Here is an 18,727-nt window from a genome sequence, read left to right as displayed (position 1 = left end):
TATGTATGTACATATATACACACATATGCACATTAGTACTAATAACATATATACACAGATATACTATATATATATATATATATATAAATGTATAACTGATATGCACACACACACACATACATCCATACATACACACGAGAAACATTGGGTAGATATGATGCCTCCCTTTTCCTTGTGACTCTTTGTCCTTTGTTCCCTGCTTCCAAATATCTCTCTCTTTAGAGAAAAAGAAGACAGGAATGGCCAAACTTCCATTACATATTAACCTTATTTTTCCCCACAACATGTTTATTCCTCTGATTTTGAAAGAAAAGACCTGGGACAAAGTGGCCTTGCAGGACTACAACTCCCATGATCAGCCTTTAGCTGCAAAGAGAGGCTGATGATAAATAAATATTATTATTTAATGGATCCGAAGAAGAGAAGCTGATAACAAATCTATTATTATTATTTTTTAATGGATCCAAAAGAGAGAGGCTGATAATAAATACATTGTTATTATTATCATTATTATTATTATTTAATGGATCCAAAGGAAAGGGGCTAATAATCAATCTGTTATTATTATTATTTATGGATTTGAATGAGAGAGACTTATAAATTATTATTATTTAATGGATCTGAAGGAGAGAGGCAGATAATAAATACATTATTATTATTATTATTATTATTATTATTATTATTAATGGATCCAAAAGAAAGGGGCTGATAATCAATCCATTATTTTTATTATTATTATTATTATTATTATTATTTAATGGATCAGAAGCAGAGAGGCTGATAATAAATCTGTTATTATTATTATTATTATTGTTATTATTATTATATAATGGACCTGAAGGCGAGAGGCTCATAATAAATACATTATTATTATTATTATTATTTAATGGATCCAGAGGAGAGAGGCTGATGATCTATTATTATTATTATTATTATTATTATTTAATGGATTTGAAGGAGAGAGGCTCATAAGAAATCTGTTATTATTATTATTATTATTATTATTATTATTTTAATGGAGCCGAAGAAGAGAGGCTGATAATAAATAAATTGCTATTATTGTTGCTATTATTATTATTATTATTATTATTATTATTATGTGTAATAGATCCAGTGATGTCTGGCTCCAAAGGCCTGGTGGTTCTCGCCTACAGCGGCGGATTGGACACTTCCTGCATTTTAGTCTGGCTCCAGGAACAAGGCTATGACGTCATCGCTTACCTGGTAATGAGGGGAGGTCAAAGAGCACGCGAAACGGGGCCTCTAGGAATCCCTGTGTCCTCCTATACAACTCTATGGCTAATGATACCAGGGAGTTGCATTGGAGGACCTAAGAAATGCCTAGGAGGGTGGACATATTTCAACATGTGGATTAACAAAATAAATATTAATAGCAAATTGTATTGAAATCAGGGACTTCTTGACTGCCATAGAAAGGATGTCATAGAAATCATGCTGGCGGACCTAGAAAATGCCTAGAGAGGACATATTTTGTCAGATGTGGACAAATGAAAACACAGCTATGGACTATTATAGTATATGTTTGTATATCTAATTTTGGGAATATAATTCATTTAGTTTTCTAAAATTCGTTGTTATTCCCCATTTGATTGATTGATTGATTGATTGATTGATTTTTGTGTTAATCTTCCAGGCCAACATCGGACAAAATGAAGACTTTGAAAAGGCGAGAGAGAAGGCGCTTGCCCTCGGAGCCAAAAAGGTATAATAATAATAATCATCATCATTATTATTACTATTCCTAATATTAATTTGCCCTCTTTTTCTTATTATTATCATTATTATTTTTAGAGATTTATTATTATTATTATTATTATTATTATTATTTTAACCTTGCTACAAAGACACTCAGAGTTTATTACAAAATGTTCTTATTATTATTAAGCAATTTTATATTATTATTTAGATATTTATTATTATGATTATTAATAGATTGTAATAATAATAACAATAATTATTTAGAAATTTGTCATTATGATTATTAATAGATTATTATTATTATTATTATTTAGATAATTATTATGACAATATTTTATATTATTATTATTATTATTAACAGATTATTATTATGTGATTTTTATGTTATTATTATTTACTGGCACAAAAACACAATATGTTATTAATAGATTATAATAATTATTATTATTATTTAGAAATTTATCGTTATGATTATTAATAGAGTATTATTATTTAGATAATTATTGTGACAATATTTTTACATTATTATTATTATTAACAGATTATTATTATTATGTGTTTTTATGCTATTATTATTTTACTGACACAAAAACACAGTATGTCACAGCAAACGAGATCTATATGCTGGATTATTATTATTATTATTATTAAATCGCCTAGAGCATCTTGGATGGAGGACGATTAATAAGTAATTAAATTATTATTATTATTATTATTATTATATAAATGTTTATATTATTATTATCTTGATATTTATTATTATCATTGTTATCATTATTAACATATGATTATTATTATTTAGATATTTATTAATATTATTAATCGTGATGGTGATAATAATAATAATAATAATAATAATAATACATGTCTTCCTCCCTCACTTGCTAGGTCTACGTGGAAGACCTCCGGGGTCAGTTTGTGGAGGAGTTCATCTGGCCGTGGGTCCAGGCCAATGCCGCCTACGAGGAACGGTACCTGCTGGGGACTGCCTTGGCCCGGCCCTGCATCGCCCGCCGACAAGTGGCCCTCGCCCAGAAGGAGCGGGCGCACTATGTCTCCCACGGGGCCACCGGCAAGGTAGGGCAAGGCAGAAAGGGGAACGGGACGGGGGACACGGGGAAACAGGCGGGGTCAGGCGGCTCAGATCACAGGGTCCCATGGGCCAGTGAGAGGGAAAATACTACTATTATTATTACATTATTAACATATTATTACTAATATTATTATTTTATGCCTCACCATACTACAAATCTCAGGGACCCATGGGCCAATGATAGAGGAAATACTATTATTATTATTACATTATTAAAATATTATTATTTTATGTCTCACCATACTACAAATCCCAGGGTCCCATGGGCCAGTGAGAGAGGAAATACTATTATTATTATATTATTATTACATTATTAAAATATTATTATTAATATTATTATTATTTTATGCCTCGCCATACTATTATAATTATAGATAATTAGATAATTATTATGACAACAATTATTATTTTATGCCTCGCCATACTACAAATCGCAATGGACCAGTGAGAGAGGAAATACTATTATTATATTATTATTATTATTATATTATTAAGATATTATTATTAATATTATTATTATTTTATGCCTTGCCATACTACAAATTTCAGGGTCCCGTGGGCCAGTGAGAGAAGAATTATTATTATTACTATTACTATTATTATTACAACATTATTGAAATGTTATTATTTTATGCCTCTCCATACTACAAATCGCAGGGTCCCATGGGCCAGTGAGAGAGGAAATACTATTATTATTATTATTATTACATTATTATTATTATTATTATTATTATTAATAATATTTTATGTCTCTCCAGTGAGAGGGAAAATACTATTATTATTATTTTAATATTATTATTATTAATATTATTTTATGCCAGTGAGAGTGGAGATGATAATGATGATGATGATGATGATGATGATGACAATATTAAAATATTCTCAGGTCTATTATTATTATTATTATTGTTGTTGTTATTATTATTTTATGCCTCGCCATGCTACAAATCCCAGGATCCCATGCAGCAGTAAAAGGGAAATTAAATTATTATTATTATTATTATTATTATTATTACATTAAAATATTTTAACTTACATTTTAAATTATTTATTATTATTTGTGTGCCTTGCCATACTACAGGTTTCCATGTGGCAGTGAAAGGGAAAATAAAATTATTATTGTTATTGTTGCTGTTAAATTGTTATTAAAGTTATTGTCATTTATTTTTATTATAATATTATTTAATTATTATTTCTATTTCTATTGAATTATTACTCAAATTATTATTATTATCAAAGGGTCCTTTAGTGCTTTCATAGGTGTGTCCACCAGAGGGCGCCAACATCACACAAATATCCTCCTTGGCATGAGCATTGCATTGATGGCTTTCGCCCACAAGAGGGCGCCAAGGTCCCATAGTTTCCAATCAATTAGTTTGATTATTTATTTATTTTATTTATTTATTTACTTTGCTTGTATACCGCAGTTTCTCAGTCCGTAGGCGACTCAACAGAGCAAAAAGACAGTCATATCAAAATAGCAATAACAATTTAAAACCATGAGAGCATAATATACAAGTAATGGCACATCAATAACAACACAATTGCGTCTTTATTTATGTCTTTATTTATTATGATTATAAATATTATGCAATATTATAATTTAATATTAGGTATTATTACTTAGTAATAGATTATTATTTATGTAATTAAGTGATCAATTAGTTTGATCATGCCATTATTTAATATTATTTATCATTTATTTAATAATTTATTAGTATTTATTATTGTTTAATAATAATAATAGTGCAAATATGATTATTTAGGTAATTAACCGATCAATTAGTTTGATCATGCAATTATTTAATATTATTTATCATTTATTTAATAATTTATTAGTATTTATTATTGTGTAATAATAATAATAATAATGGTGCAAATATAGTTATCTATGTAATTAACTGATCAAGTAGTTTGATCATGCCATTATTTAATATTATTTATTATTTATTTAATAATTTTTAGTATTTAATATTAATAATAATAATAATAATGGTGTAAATAAGTTTCATTATGTAATTAACCGATCAATTAGTTTGATTATGTCATTATTTAATATTATTTATTTATTAGGAATATTTATTTTTATTTAATAATGATAATATTGGTACAAATATGATTATTTATGTAATTAACCGATCAATTAGTTTGATCATGCAATTATTTATTATTTAATTAATAATTTAATAATTTTTATTATTATTTAATAATAATAGTGCAAATAAGGTTAGTTATGTAATTAACCAATCAATTACTTTGATTATGTCATTATTTAATATTATTTATATATTATGAATATTTATTATTATTTAATAACAATAATATTGGTACAAATATGATTATTTATGTCATTAGCCAATCAATTAGATTATGTCATTATTTAATATTATTTAGTATTAGTATTATTCATTTAATATTTATTATTATTATTTAATAACAACAACAATGGTGCAAATAAGGTTATTTATTTAAATAAAGACATAATCAAACTAATTGATGGGTTAATTACATAAATAACCTTATTTTCACCATTGTTGTTATTATTAAATAATTATAATAATAAATATTAAATTAATAATACTAATAATAAATAATATTAAACAATGACATAATCTAATTGATTAGCTAATGACATAAATAATCATATTTTTACCAATATTATTGTTATTAAATAATAATCATAATCATAATACATTTTATTTATTACCCGTTACCTTGGATTACTGAGCAGATTACAAATGTTAATGTATGATGATGATGATGATGATGATTATTATTATTATTATTTAAAGATATTATCATCATTATTATATAGATTTATTATTATTATTATTATTATTATTATTATTATATTGATTTTTTTATCTCTCTCCTCAGCTCCAAAGGCGCTCAGATTGGCTGACAAAATATTAATTTGCCCTCTGTTGTTGTTGTTGTTGTTGTTGTCATTGTTATGATCTCTTTGTGCCCTCTTTCTGCCCTTGTTTTCAGGGCAATGACCAGATCCGGTTCGAACTGGCCTACTATGCCTTGTGCCCCGAGATCCAGGTGAGGAGAACTACATCTCCCGGGGGAATGGGGGATGAGGGAGGCGGGGGCTCTTCTCTGTAAGGGGACACCCCGTTTTGCCCAAGGCCATGCAACTGTTGCAGCCGAGCCAGCTTGGCCCCGGCTTGGGTTTCCTTTTGTTTCCTTTTTTGCCACAATCCCAAGCGCTTTGCACAGGAACGACTCTTTGTCTCAGCGATTTTTGCAAAATATGGGCTCTAGATCCTAATGCTTTGCAAAAAAAGAGGGGGTTCTAGGTCTTGGAGCTTTGCAAGAGAATGGTTCTGTGTCCCGGCGTTTTGCAAAAGAAGGGGATTCTACGTCCAGGTCCTAACCCTTCACAAAAAGAAGAGCTCTGATTCCTAGTGCTTTGCAAAAGAAGGGCTCTAGGTTCTGCAAAATGAGGGTTCTGGGTCACACTGTTGCAAAAGGAGAGCTCTATACCCTGTTTTTGCAAAGTAAGAGCTCTAGTTTCAAGAGCTTTGCAAAAAAGAAGGGCTCTAGGTTCTGCAAAATGAGGGTTCTGGGTCACACTGTTGCAGAAGGAGGGCTCTATGCCCTGTTGTTTTTGCAAAATCAGGACTCTGGTTCCAAGCGCTTTGCAAAAAAAAAAAAGGATTATAGGTTCAAGTACTTTCCAAAATAAGGGCTCTGGGTCCCAATATTTTGCAAAAATAAGGGTTCTAGGTCCCAGCTTACTCCAAAAGAAAGACTAACTCCCAGTGCTTTTCAACATAAGGGTTCTAGGTCAGAGCATTTTGCAAAGGAATGGCTGCACGTCCCAGTATTCTGCAAAAGAAGGGGTCTTGCTCCCCGTGTTTCCAAAAAGAAGGGTTCTCCGTGCCATTTTTCTGTGAAGGGGTGTTCTGGGTCTCGGCATTTTGCAAAGAAGCATTTTACGTCCAGGTTCTAACACCTCACAAAAGAAGAGCTCTATTTCCTACTGCTTTGCAAAAGGAAGGGCTCTAGGTCCTGCAAAATAAGGGTTCTGGGTCACACTGTTGCAGAAGGAGGGCTCTATGCCCTGTTGTTTTTGCAAAACCAGGGCTCTAGCTCCAAGCGCTTTGCAAAAAAGAAGGGTTGTAGGTTCAAGTACTTTCCAAAATAAGGGTTCTAGGTCCCAGCTTACTCCAAAAGAAAGACTAACTCCCAGTGCTTTGCAACAGAAGGGTTCTAGGTCAGAGCATTTTTCAAAAGAATGGCTGCACGTCCCAGTATTCTGCAAAAGAAGAGGTCTCGCTCCCCATGTTTCCAAAAAGAAGGATTCTATGTACCATTGTTCTGTGAAAGGGTGTTCTAGGTTCTGACATTTTTCAAAGGAAGGGCTCTACTCCCCAGTGTTTAGTGAAAGATGGGTTCTGGGCTGCAGTGATTTGTAAAAGGGTTTCTAGGTTTTGTGTTTCTCAAAAAAGGCTCTACGCCCCAGCGTTTTGCAAAAGAAGGGTTCCAGGTCTCAATGGTTTTGCAGAAGAGGAGTTCTATGTCCAAGTGCTTTGTTAAAAGGGTTCTAGGTCTCAGCATTCTGCAGAAGGAGGACTCAATGTCCTAGCGCTTTGCAAAAGAAGGGCTCTCCCTCCGGGTGTTTTGCAAAATAAGGTTTCTAGGCCCCGGTAAAAGGAGGACTCTTGGTCCCAGCGCTTTGCAAAAAGGGTTCTAGGAGGAACAACATTTGACATCGATGGAAGCAACAAATATAACTCTAAGTCCCATCATGGCCTCCTTCCTCTCCCATCCAGGTCATCGCGCCGTGGCGGGTGCCCGAGTTCTACAGCCGCTTCCGAGGCCGAGGCGACCTGATGGCATTTGCCAAGGTACGGTCTATAGAGGAACCCTATGGTCACCTCTCGTGGGTCACACACTCTCAGCCTTTAGAAAAAGTCAAGGCCAATATTGTCATTATTATTACATTTTCTCGGTGGCCTCAAGGGCGTCAATATTATTATATTATTTTATTATGTTATTGTTATATAATATATTATATTGTTATTTTATATATATATATATATATATATATATATATATATATATATCACTGGGTTGTAGGTTTTTCGGGTTGTATGGCCATGTTCTAGAAGCATTAATATATTATTATTATATATATTATTATTATTAGATCTTGAGAAAAGGGGGTCACACTCTCTCAGCCTATTGTTATATTGTCTTTATTACCATTATTATTACCATTAATACATTATTATTACATAGTATTAATGTATTATTACGTATAGTATTACTTGAATATTAATATATTATTATGATTATTATATATTATTATTATATCTGGAGAAGGGGGTCACACTCTCTCAACCTATTGTTATCGTATGTTTATTACCATTATTATTACCATTAATATATTATTATTATATAGTATTCATATAGTATTAATATATCATATATTATTATTTTGTATTATTATTATTATTATATTTCGAGAAGGGGTTCATACTCTCTCAACCTATTGTTAATTATGTTTATTACCATTATTACTACCATTAATATATTATTATTATTATATAGTATTAATATATTATTATATTATTATTAATATAGTATCAATATATTATTATTATTATAAATTATTTTATATATCTTATTATATCTGGAGAAGGGGGTCACACTCTCTCAACCTATTGTTATATTATGTTCATTACCATTATTATTACCATTAATATATTATATATATTATTAATATAGGATTAATATTATATATATATATATATATATATATATATAATTATTATATCTTGAGAAGGGGGTCACACTCTCTCAACCTATTGTTAATTATGTTTATTACCATTATTACTACCATTAATATATTATTATTATTATTATTATATAGTATTAGTATATTATTATATTATTATTAATATAGTATCAATATATTATTATTATTATTATATATTATTATATATATATATTATTATATCTCAAGAAAGGGGTCACACTCTCTCAACCTATTGTTATATTATGTTTATTACCATTATTATTATCATTAATATATTAATATTAATATATTAGTATTAATATATTATTATTATATATTATTATTATTATTATATCTTGAAAAAGGGGTCACACTCTCTCAACCTGCATTGAAACACAGTAGTCTGAATCCTTTGAGAACAAGAACAACGATAAGTCCGTCCTTCCCTTGGTTCATTCGTTCTCTCTTTCCTTCTTCGTTCATTCGTTCTTTCTTTTTCCGCAACGTGTCATTCCTCCCTCGTTTCCCTTTTGCAGCGAACCTTTAATTTCCGCACTTTGGACTCGCCTTGCGCACAATGGCCGGCCCTTCCGCAATTACCTCCATCCCTGCGGGGGAACGATTCCCAAGGAATATATATATATCGAGATAGAGAGAGATACACATCCACACACTTCTCTTAATTCCATCTGTAATTACCTCTCTGCTAATTGCAATCCTCTTTCAGGGCCCCACCTTGCCGCCGCCGTCAAATCCCTCTTTCCCTGCCTTTCTCCTCCTTTCCCTCCTTCGTTCTCCCGGCCGTAAAAATGAAACAGGGGAGAAGTTTGGCGTCTCGTCGCCCCAGGGATGCCAAAAAAGCCTGACAATCCGTCAAATCAAAGAAAAGAGCGTTTTGGGGGGATCAGCCAGGAAATTGCTCCGGTCCAACCCTCTCCTCCATTGGAGGCCTTTCAGAGCCGGAAAGAAAAGGAAAGCGCTTTCCAGAAAGAACCACAACACATACGTGTGCCTGCAAGGTGCGCAAAGACTTGCAAATACGCTCGCCACACATACTATATATATATATATATATGCCATTTTATTTGCACAATTCACACCTCTCTCTCTATATATATGTAATTATTTAATATTTAATTCCTTTTTGAATTTATATATTTTTAATTATTTTTGCAAATACGCTCTCCACATGTAGTCCTCCTATATATATATATATATATATATATAGGAGGACAAACTACATGTGGAGAGCGTATTTGCAAAAATAATATATATAATATATATATATCTTATATATAATATATATATATCTTTTTATTTGCACAATTCATACCTCTTTCTCTATATATATGTAATTATTTAATATTTAATTCTTTTTTTGCATTGATATATTTTAATTATTTTGACACATTTTATTTCCCTTTATTTCTAATCATGCACATTTTTATTTCTCTTTTTTTACTTTTTATTCCTTTTTTTGGCACATTTTTATTTCTCATTTTATGTTATTTTTATTCCTTTTTATTTTACTTTCTAACATTATTTTCTATGCATTTTTATATTATTTTTTTGTTATATATATATATATATATATATATATTCATTTTTTGGCACATTTTTATTTCTCATTTTATTTTATTTTTATTCCTTTTTATTTTACTTTCTAACATTATTTTCTATGCATTTTTATATTTTTTTTGTTATATATATATATATATATATATATATATAGGCCAGGGGCATTTCTTTTTGTTTTATTTTTCAGCATGTTTTTTATTTATTTCTTTATTTATTGCTGATTTTATTCTTCTTCGTTTTTATTTTATTTCTGTTTTGTGTACATGTTATTCCTCCCTAATTTCCATATTTTTATGCAAAGAATGCCATGTAATTTATATACCCCAAATATATTTTTACAAAAATAATCACAAAATATTCACAAAAATATTCATGAAACATATTCAGAAAAATACTTGCAAAAACGTTCACAAAAGTAATAATGAAAGTATTCACAAAAAGTTCAGGAAAATACAAAAATATTAACAAAAATGAAAATATTAACTAAAGTAATCATTAAATAAATTCGGAAAAATGATCATGAAATTATTCACAATATATCACAAATACATCCACAAATTTCTTTTTATTCCATTTCCTTTTTACCCCTATTTTATTTTATTTTATTGTAATTATAATTATTTTTGGATTTCTTTTTATTTTATTTCCTTTTTACCCCCATTTTTTTGCAATGATTATTTTTTTTGCATTTCTATTTATTTCATTTCCTTTTTCACCCTTATTTTACTTTATTTACTTTTCAATTGTATTTTCTGTACAGTTTTATTTTTGCACATTCTTTATTTATTTTTATTGCAATGATTATTACTATTATTTTTATATTTTATATATATTATATATATATATATATTATATTTATATTTTTGCAATGATTACTATTACTATTATTTTTATATTTTACTATTATTTTTATATTTTATATATTATTATCATATTTATTTTTTGCAATTATTATTGCTATAATTTTTATATTTTATATATTATTATTATATTTATTTTTTGCAATGATTATTACTATTATTTTTATATTTTATATATTATTATTATATTTATATTTTTGCAAGGATTATTACCGTTATTTTTATATTATATATCTTATTATTATATTATATTTTGCAATAATTATTACTATTATTTTTATATTTTATATATTATTATAATTATATTTTTGCAATGATTATTACTATCATATTTATATTTTATATATTATTATATTTATATTTTTTGCAATGATTATAACGATTATATTTATATTTTTGCAATGATTATTACTATTATTTTTATATTATTATATTTATATTTTTTGCAATGATTATTACTATAATTTTTACATTTTATATATTATTATAATATTTTTCTTGCAATGATTATTACTTTAATTTTTATATTTTATATATTATTATTATATTTATATTTTTTGCAATGATTATTACTATTATTTTTATATTTTACATATTATTATATTTATTTTGCAATGATTATTACTATTATTTTTATATTTTATATATTATTATTATTATATTTATATATTTTTTGCAATGGTTATTACTATTGCCTGGTTTGCCCCTTTGGTCTGCTTGGTTGCCCTTGGCCATCTGTTGTTTCCTTCCTCCTTCCCAAGAGCCTCTTCCACCCATATGTTGCCCCACAAACAGCTCCCGGTTGCGTGTATTTGTGCGTGTTCCTCTTATTGTGTTCGGGGGGACCCCCATCCATCCGTCCGGCCGGATTGCCTTGCAAGGTGGGTGGATGCCTGCTTGCCTGCTTGGATGGATGGATGGAGGGCCGGAGCGTGCCTTTTCTCTTCCTCGTCTTCCTTGTTGTTATTATTTCCCGGAGAGGGAAGAAGGCAATTACGCTGAATTAAAGTCGCGTTTGGAGGGCTTTCCAGGCCGGGCGCCGGCTATTAGGGCCTCTCTGCCGTGGGGCTCCCCATTCATTCCCCATCATAATATTGTCCCCGGATTTTCTAAAGTGCAGCTGAGAGGTTTCCAGGGACGTTTTTGTTTGCAAAGACGACAGATTTCCTGAAGGAGGAGAAGCCAAAGACGAGCCATCGTCGCTACTGTTATTGCGGGCGCAATTAAAAAAGGATGCAAAACACACACAAACACACACGTGCACGAAACGGCTCTCAAAGATCCACCGGAAATCTCAAAAATATAATTGAAGAAATAAGTCATTATAATCACCATCACCATCATTTAAATGCAAGTCAGCTCTCAAAGATACAATTGAAATCTCAAAAATATACACCTGAAATCTCAAAAATATACACCTGAAATCTCTCAAAAATATACACCTGAAATCTCAAAAAGATACACCGGAAATCTCAAAAATATACACCTGAAATCTCAAAAAGATACACCGGAAATCTCAAAAATATACACCTGAAATCTCAAAAATATACACCTGAAATCTCAAAAATATACACCTGAAATCTCAAAAATATACACGTGAAATCTCAAAAATATACACCGGAAATCTCAAAAATATACACCTGAAATCACAAAAATATACACCTGAAATCTCTCAAAAATATACACCTGAAATCTCAAAAATATACACCGGAAATCTCAAAAATATACACCTGAAATCTCTCAAAAATATACACCTGAAATCTCAAAAAGATACACCGGAAATCTCAAAACTATACACCTGAAATCTCTCAAAAATATACACCTGAAATCTCAAAAATATACACCTGAAATCTCTCAAAAATATACACCTGAAATCTCAAAAATATACACGTGAAATCTCTCAAAGATACACCTGAAATCTCAAAAATATACACGTGAAATCTCAAAAATATACACCTGAAATCTCAAAAATATACACCTGAAATCTCAAAAATATAATTTAAGAAATAAGTCATTATTATCATTATTATCACCATCATTTAAATGCAAGTCAGCTCTCAAAGATACACCGGAAATATCAAAAATATAATATAAGAAATAAGTTGTTATTATTATCATCATTATATTATATTTTAATCTATAATTAAATCATATTATCTCAAAAATATAATTTAAGAAATAAGTCATTATTATCATTGTTATCACCATCATTTAAATGCAAGTCAACTCTCAAAGATACACCTGAAATATCAAAAATATAATTTAAAAAATAAGTCATTATAATCATCATAATTATATTTTAATTTATTATTTATTATTAAATCATGTTTTAATTCATTCTTAATGGTCATTGCAATTTATTAATGTTTTGATTTATTATAAATAATTATAATTAATAAGTGTATTTTGATTTGTTGTTACTAAACAAATATATTATGTGTTATATTTTGATTTATAATAATCAAATAAATTTATAAATTAATGGTCATTGCTATTTTGATTTATAATAATCATTGTATTATATCTTAATTTATTATTTATTATTAAATTATATTTTAATTCATTATTAATGGTCATTGCAATATATTAATGTTTTGATTTATTATTAATAATTATAATTAATAAGTATATTTTTATTCATTGTTACACTATTCATTATATTATATTTTAATTTACAATTTATTATTAAATCATATTTTAATTCATTATTAATGGTCATTGCAATTTATTAATGTTTTGATTTATTATTAATAATTATAATTAATAAACATATTTTGATTTGTTGTTATTAAACAAATATATTATGCAGTTATATTTTGATTTATAATAATCAAATAAATGTAATTTATTATTTATTATTAAATCATATTTTAATTCATTCTTAATGGTCATTGCTGATTATTAATGTTTTATGTTTTGATTTATTAATAATAATTACAATTAATAAGCATATTTTGATTTATTGTTACTAAACAAATTTATTAATGTTTTATGTTTTGATTTATTGTTAATAATTATAATTAATAAGTATATTTTGATTTGTTGTTATTAAACAAATATATTACACGGTTATATTTTGATTTATAATTATTATTTTTTACATTATTTTAATTTTATTTATATGATATTCTGATTTATAATAATAGTGTAAATTGTTACACTATTCATTATATTATATTTTAATTTATAATTTATTATTAAATCATATTTTAATTCATTATTAATGGTCATTGCAATTTATTAAGGTTTTGATTTATTAATAATAATTATAATTAATAAGTATATTTTAAACAAATATATTGTGTGGTGATATTTTGATTTATAATAATTACTTTTTACACTATTTTAATTTTATTTATATTATATTCTGATTTATAATAATAGTGTAAATTGTTACACTGTTTTAATTTTCTTTATATTATTTTTATTTATAATAATTATTAATATTTAGATTTTATTCCATTTTAATTTTATTTATATTATATTATATTTATAGCAATAATAAATATATTATGATTTATTAATAATAATTATTATAATATATTATACTCTATTAAAATAATAAATTTGTACATTATATTTTATTTATAATCATCATTAATTATTAGAACTCATCAGCTGCCATTTAAATAAAACAATAATCACAGCAACCTATTTGGCTTTCCTTTGCAGCAATAGGCGGAAAGGAAGAGAAAAAAGAGGAACCGGGACATTTGAGAAGCCGGGATTCCAATGGGACGGCAGAGGATTCAATAAAGCCTCGTTATTATTATTATTATTATTATTATTATTATTATTATTACTATTATTACTATTCTAATGCTGGGAAGGGCTCATTTGTCAGGCTAATTGGCATATCCTTGGCCCTCGTTCACAGTCCATTTCCCCCAAAGGAAAACCCACCAGGCTCATTGAGAAGAAAGGAAGGAAGAAAAGGATGGGAGGAAGGGAGGAAATGGAGGAAAGGAAAGAAGAGAAGAAAGGAGAGGAGGAAAGGAAAGGAAGAGAAGAGAGGAAAGAGAAGAAGCGACGAAAAGAAGGGAAGGAAAAGAAGGGAGGGAAGGAAGGAAGGGAAGAAAGGAGAGGATGAAATGAAGAGAAGGGAAGGAAGAGGAGGGGAGAAAGAGAAGAAAGGAAATGAAAGGAAGAGATGGTAAAGAAGAGAATAAAGGGAAGGAAGAGGAGGGGGAAAAGAAGAAAGGAAATGAGGAAAGGAAGAGAAGAAAGGAGACAAGGAAAGGAAGAGAAGGAGAAGAACGGAATCGAAAAGAGTAGAGAATGAAAAGAAGAAAGGAAACGAGGAAAGGAAGAGAAGGGAATCAAGAGTAGAAAGGAGACGAAAGAAAGATAAGGGAAGGAAAAGAAGAAGAGATGAGGAAAGGAAGGGAAGGGAGAAGCGAAAGGAGAAGGAAGAGAAGAAAGACGAGGAAAGGAAGAGACGAGATGAGAAAACGAAGAGAATAGGAATGATAATAATAATAATAATAGTATAATAATAATAATAGTATAATAATAATAATAGAAAAAGGGGAATAATAATAGGAATAATAATAATAATAGTATAATAATAATAATAATAATAGAAAAGGGAATAATAATAGTAATAATAAAAGGAAAAGAGGAATAATAATAATAGGAATAATAATAGAAGAAAGAAAAGGGGAATTATAATAGGAATAATAATAGAAGAAAGAAAAGGGGAATTATAATAGGAATAATAATAATAGTATAATAATAATAATAATAATAATAATAATAATAATAGAAAAGGGAATAATAATAATAATAGGAAAAGAGGAATAATAATAATAGTAATAATAATAGAAGAAAGAAAAGGGGAATTATAATAGGAATAATAATAATAGTATAATAATAATAATAATAATAGAAAAGGGAATAATAATAGTAATAATAATAGGAAAAGAGGAATAATAATAATAGTAATAATAATAGAAGAAAGAAAAGGGGAATTATAATAGGAATAATAATAGTATAATAATAATAATAGAAAAGGGAATAATAATAGTAATAATAAAAGGAAAAGAGGAATAATAATAATAGGAATAATAATAGAAGAAAGAAAAGGGGAATTATAATAGGAATAATAATAGTATAATAATAATAATAATAATAATAGAAAAGGGAATAATAATAATAATAGGAAAAGAGGAATAATAATAATAGTAATAATAATAGAAGAAAGAAAAGGGGAATTATAATAGGAATAATAATAATAGTATAATAATAATAATAATAGAAAAGGGAATAATAATAGTAATAATAAAAGGAAAAGAGGAATAATAATAATAGGAATAATAATAGAAGAAAGAAAAGGGGAATTATAATAGGAATAATAATAGTATAATAATAATAGAAAAAGGGGAATAATAATAACAATAATAGAAAATGGAATAATATTAATGTGTGCCTATGTCTGTATTTCCCCACGGCGTAAGCTTGGGCCCTTATTTAAAGATGCAATCATGTATTCTCCGCACTTGTGGCCGATGCATAATTTATGGTGCTTAATGGGTTCCCTCTCATACCAGCTCGTGCCAGGAAGAGTGCCAGGGGGCCCCCAAAGGCCATCTAGCTGGGTTTATGTACACCTTCGATATAATCCTTTATTTCTATTATTATTTGGATAGGAACATGGGATCCCGGTCCCGGTGACTCCTTCCCAGCCTTGGAGCACGGACGAAAACCTCATGCACGTCAGGTCAGCACCTTCCGTAATTATTATTATTAGTATTATTATTATTATTGGGTTGTTGTGTTACAGCAACCCAGTGATCCCAGCCATGAAAGCCTTCGACAATACATTATTATTATTATTATTATTATTATTATTATTATTTTGGAGAATTCCCCACTCCCCAAAAAATAAATTTTCAAATGATAATAATAATAATAATAATAATAACAGTAATTAATAATGTTTTATTTATAATTATTAATTACTATTATTATTATTATTCTCTTGGGGAGAGAAATAAAGTTTGCATTGATATATTAATAAATTATTATAATTAGTATTTAATTATAATAAAGCTTGCATTAATATACTAATAAATTATTATAATTAGTAATTAATTATAATAAAGCTTGCATTAATATACTAATAAATTATTATAACTAATGAATAATCAATTATAACAATTTACTAACATATTAACAATATTAATTTATTATTATATATTGTAATATATATTATAATATAATTATAATAATATTATATTAATAATATATAACAATATATTAATGTACTATAATTAATTTGTAAAAAATATTTTATTAACTATATTAATTTATTATTATATATATTATTATTATTATTATTCTCTTGGAGAGAGAAAGAAAGCTTGTATTAATATACTAATGAATTATTATAATCAATTAGTAATTAATTATAATAAAGCTTGCATTAATATACTAATAAATTGTTATAACTAATTAATAATCAATTATAATAATTTACTAATATATTAACTATATTAATGTATTATTATATATTGTAATATATATTATAATATAATTATAATAATATTATATTAATAATATATAACAATATATTAATGTATTATAATTTATCTTTTAAAAATATTATTTTATTTATTAACTATATTAAATTATTATTATATATTATTATTATTATTATTCTCTTGGGGAGAGAAAGAAAGCTTGTATTAATATACTAATAAATTATTATTATAATTAATTAGTAATTAATTATGATAAAGCTTGCATTAATATACTAATAAATTGTTATAACTAATTAATAATCAATTATAACAATTTACTAATATATTAACTATATTAATGTATTATTATATATTGTAATATATATTATAATATAATTATAATAATATTATATTAATAATATATAACAATATATTAATGTATTATAATTAATCTTTTAAAAATATTATTTTATTTATTAACTATATTAATTTATTATTATATATTATTATTATTATTCTCTTGGGGAGAGAAAGAAAGCTTCTATTAATATACTAATAAATTATTATAATTAATTAGTAATTAATTATAATAAAGCTTGCATTAATATAGTAATAAATAATGAATAATCAATTATAATAATTTACTAATATATTAATTTATTATTATATATTGTAATATATTAAAATATAATATAATATAGTAATTATAATAATATCATATTAATAATATATAACAGTATATTAATGTATTATAATTAATTTTTTAAAAAATATTATTTTATTTATTAACTATATTAATTTATTATTATATATTGTAATGTATTGTAATTATAATAATGATAGTAATAATAATAATTTTATTATTAATAATATATAACAATATATTAATATATTATAATTAATTTAAAAATATTATTTTATTTTTACATTATTATAACAATTCAGCATTATACATTTATATTATAGTATACTATTGTTAATAAAATATTATTAATTATTATAAGCAATACAGTATTAACAATAAATCCAATTTTATATATATATATATATATATATATATATATATATAATTATTAAATAAAAATACTATAATTATTGGAATATACAATAGTAAAAATATTTCCAATATTACGTGTGTGTATCTATATATATGTATGTATTTATGTATATGTATATGTATATATGTATATATATATGGAATTATTGTGAATAATATATAGTATTTTTATTTAATAATGATAATAATGAGAAACATATTATGGAT

General features: G+C 26.4%; 1 protein-coding gene across 1 annotated transcript in view; it reads left to right on the top strand.

Annotated features, from left to right (window-relative positions):
* ASS1 (argininosuccinate synthase 1) overlaps positions 1-18,727 on the top strand; it is a 55,990-nt gene that overhangs the window by 3,927 nt on the left and 33,336 nt on the right. The window contains exons 2-7 of the mRNA XM_067471781.1: positions 1,109-1,224; positions 1,655-1,723; positions 2,608-2,796; positions 5,804-5,860; positions 7,597-7,671; positions 16,651-16,721. Coding sequence (XP_067327882.1) covers positions 1,117-1,224; positions 1,655-1,723; positions 2,608-2,796; positions 5,804-5,860; positions 7,597-7,671; positions 16,651-16,721 — 569 coding nt within the window. The 5' untranslated portion in view covers positions 1,109-1,116. The remainder of the gene's footprint in view (positions 1-1,108; positions 1,225-1,654; positions 1,724-2,607; positions 2,797-5,803; positions 5,861-7,596; positions 7,672-16,650; positions 16,722-18,727) is intronic.

This window comes from Anolis sagrei, chromosome 11 (genome assembly GCF_037176765.1).
Source record: "Anolis sagrei isolate rAnoSag1 chromosome 11, rAnoSag1.mat, whole genome shotgun sequence".
In the NCBI taxonomy this organism is placed as follows: Eukaryota; Metazoa; Chordata; class Lepidosauria; order Squamata; family Dactyloidae; genus Anolis; species Anolis sagrei.
The sequence above is the reverse complement of the archived record's forward strand: the minus strand, read 5'-3'. Positions and strand labels throughout refer to the sequence as shown.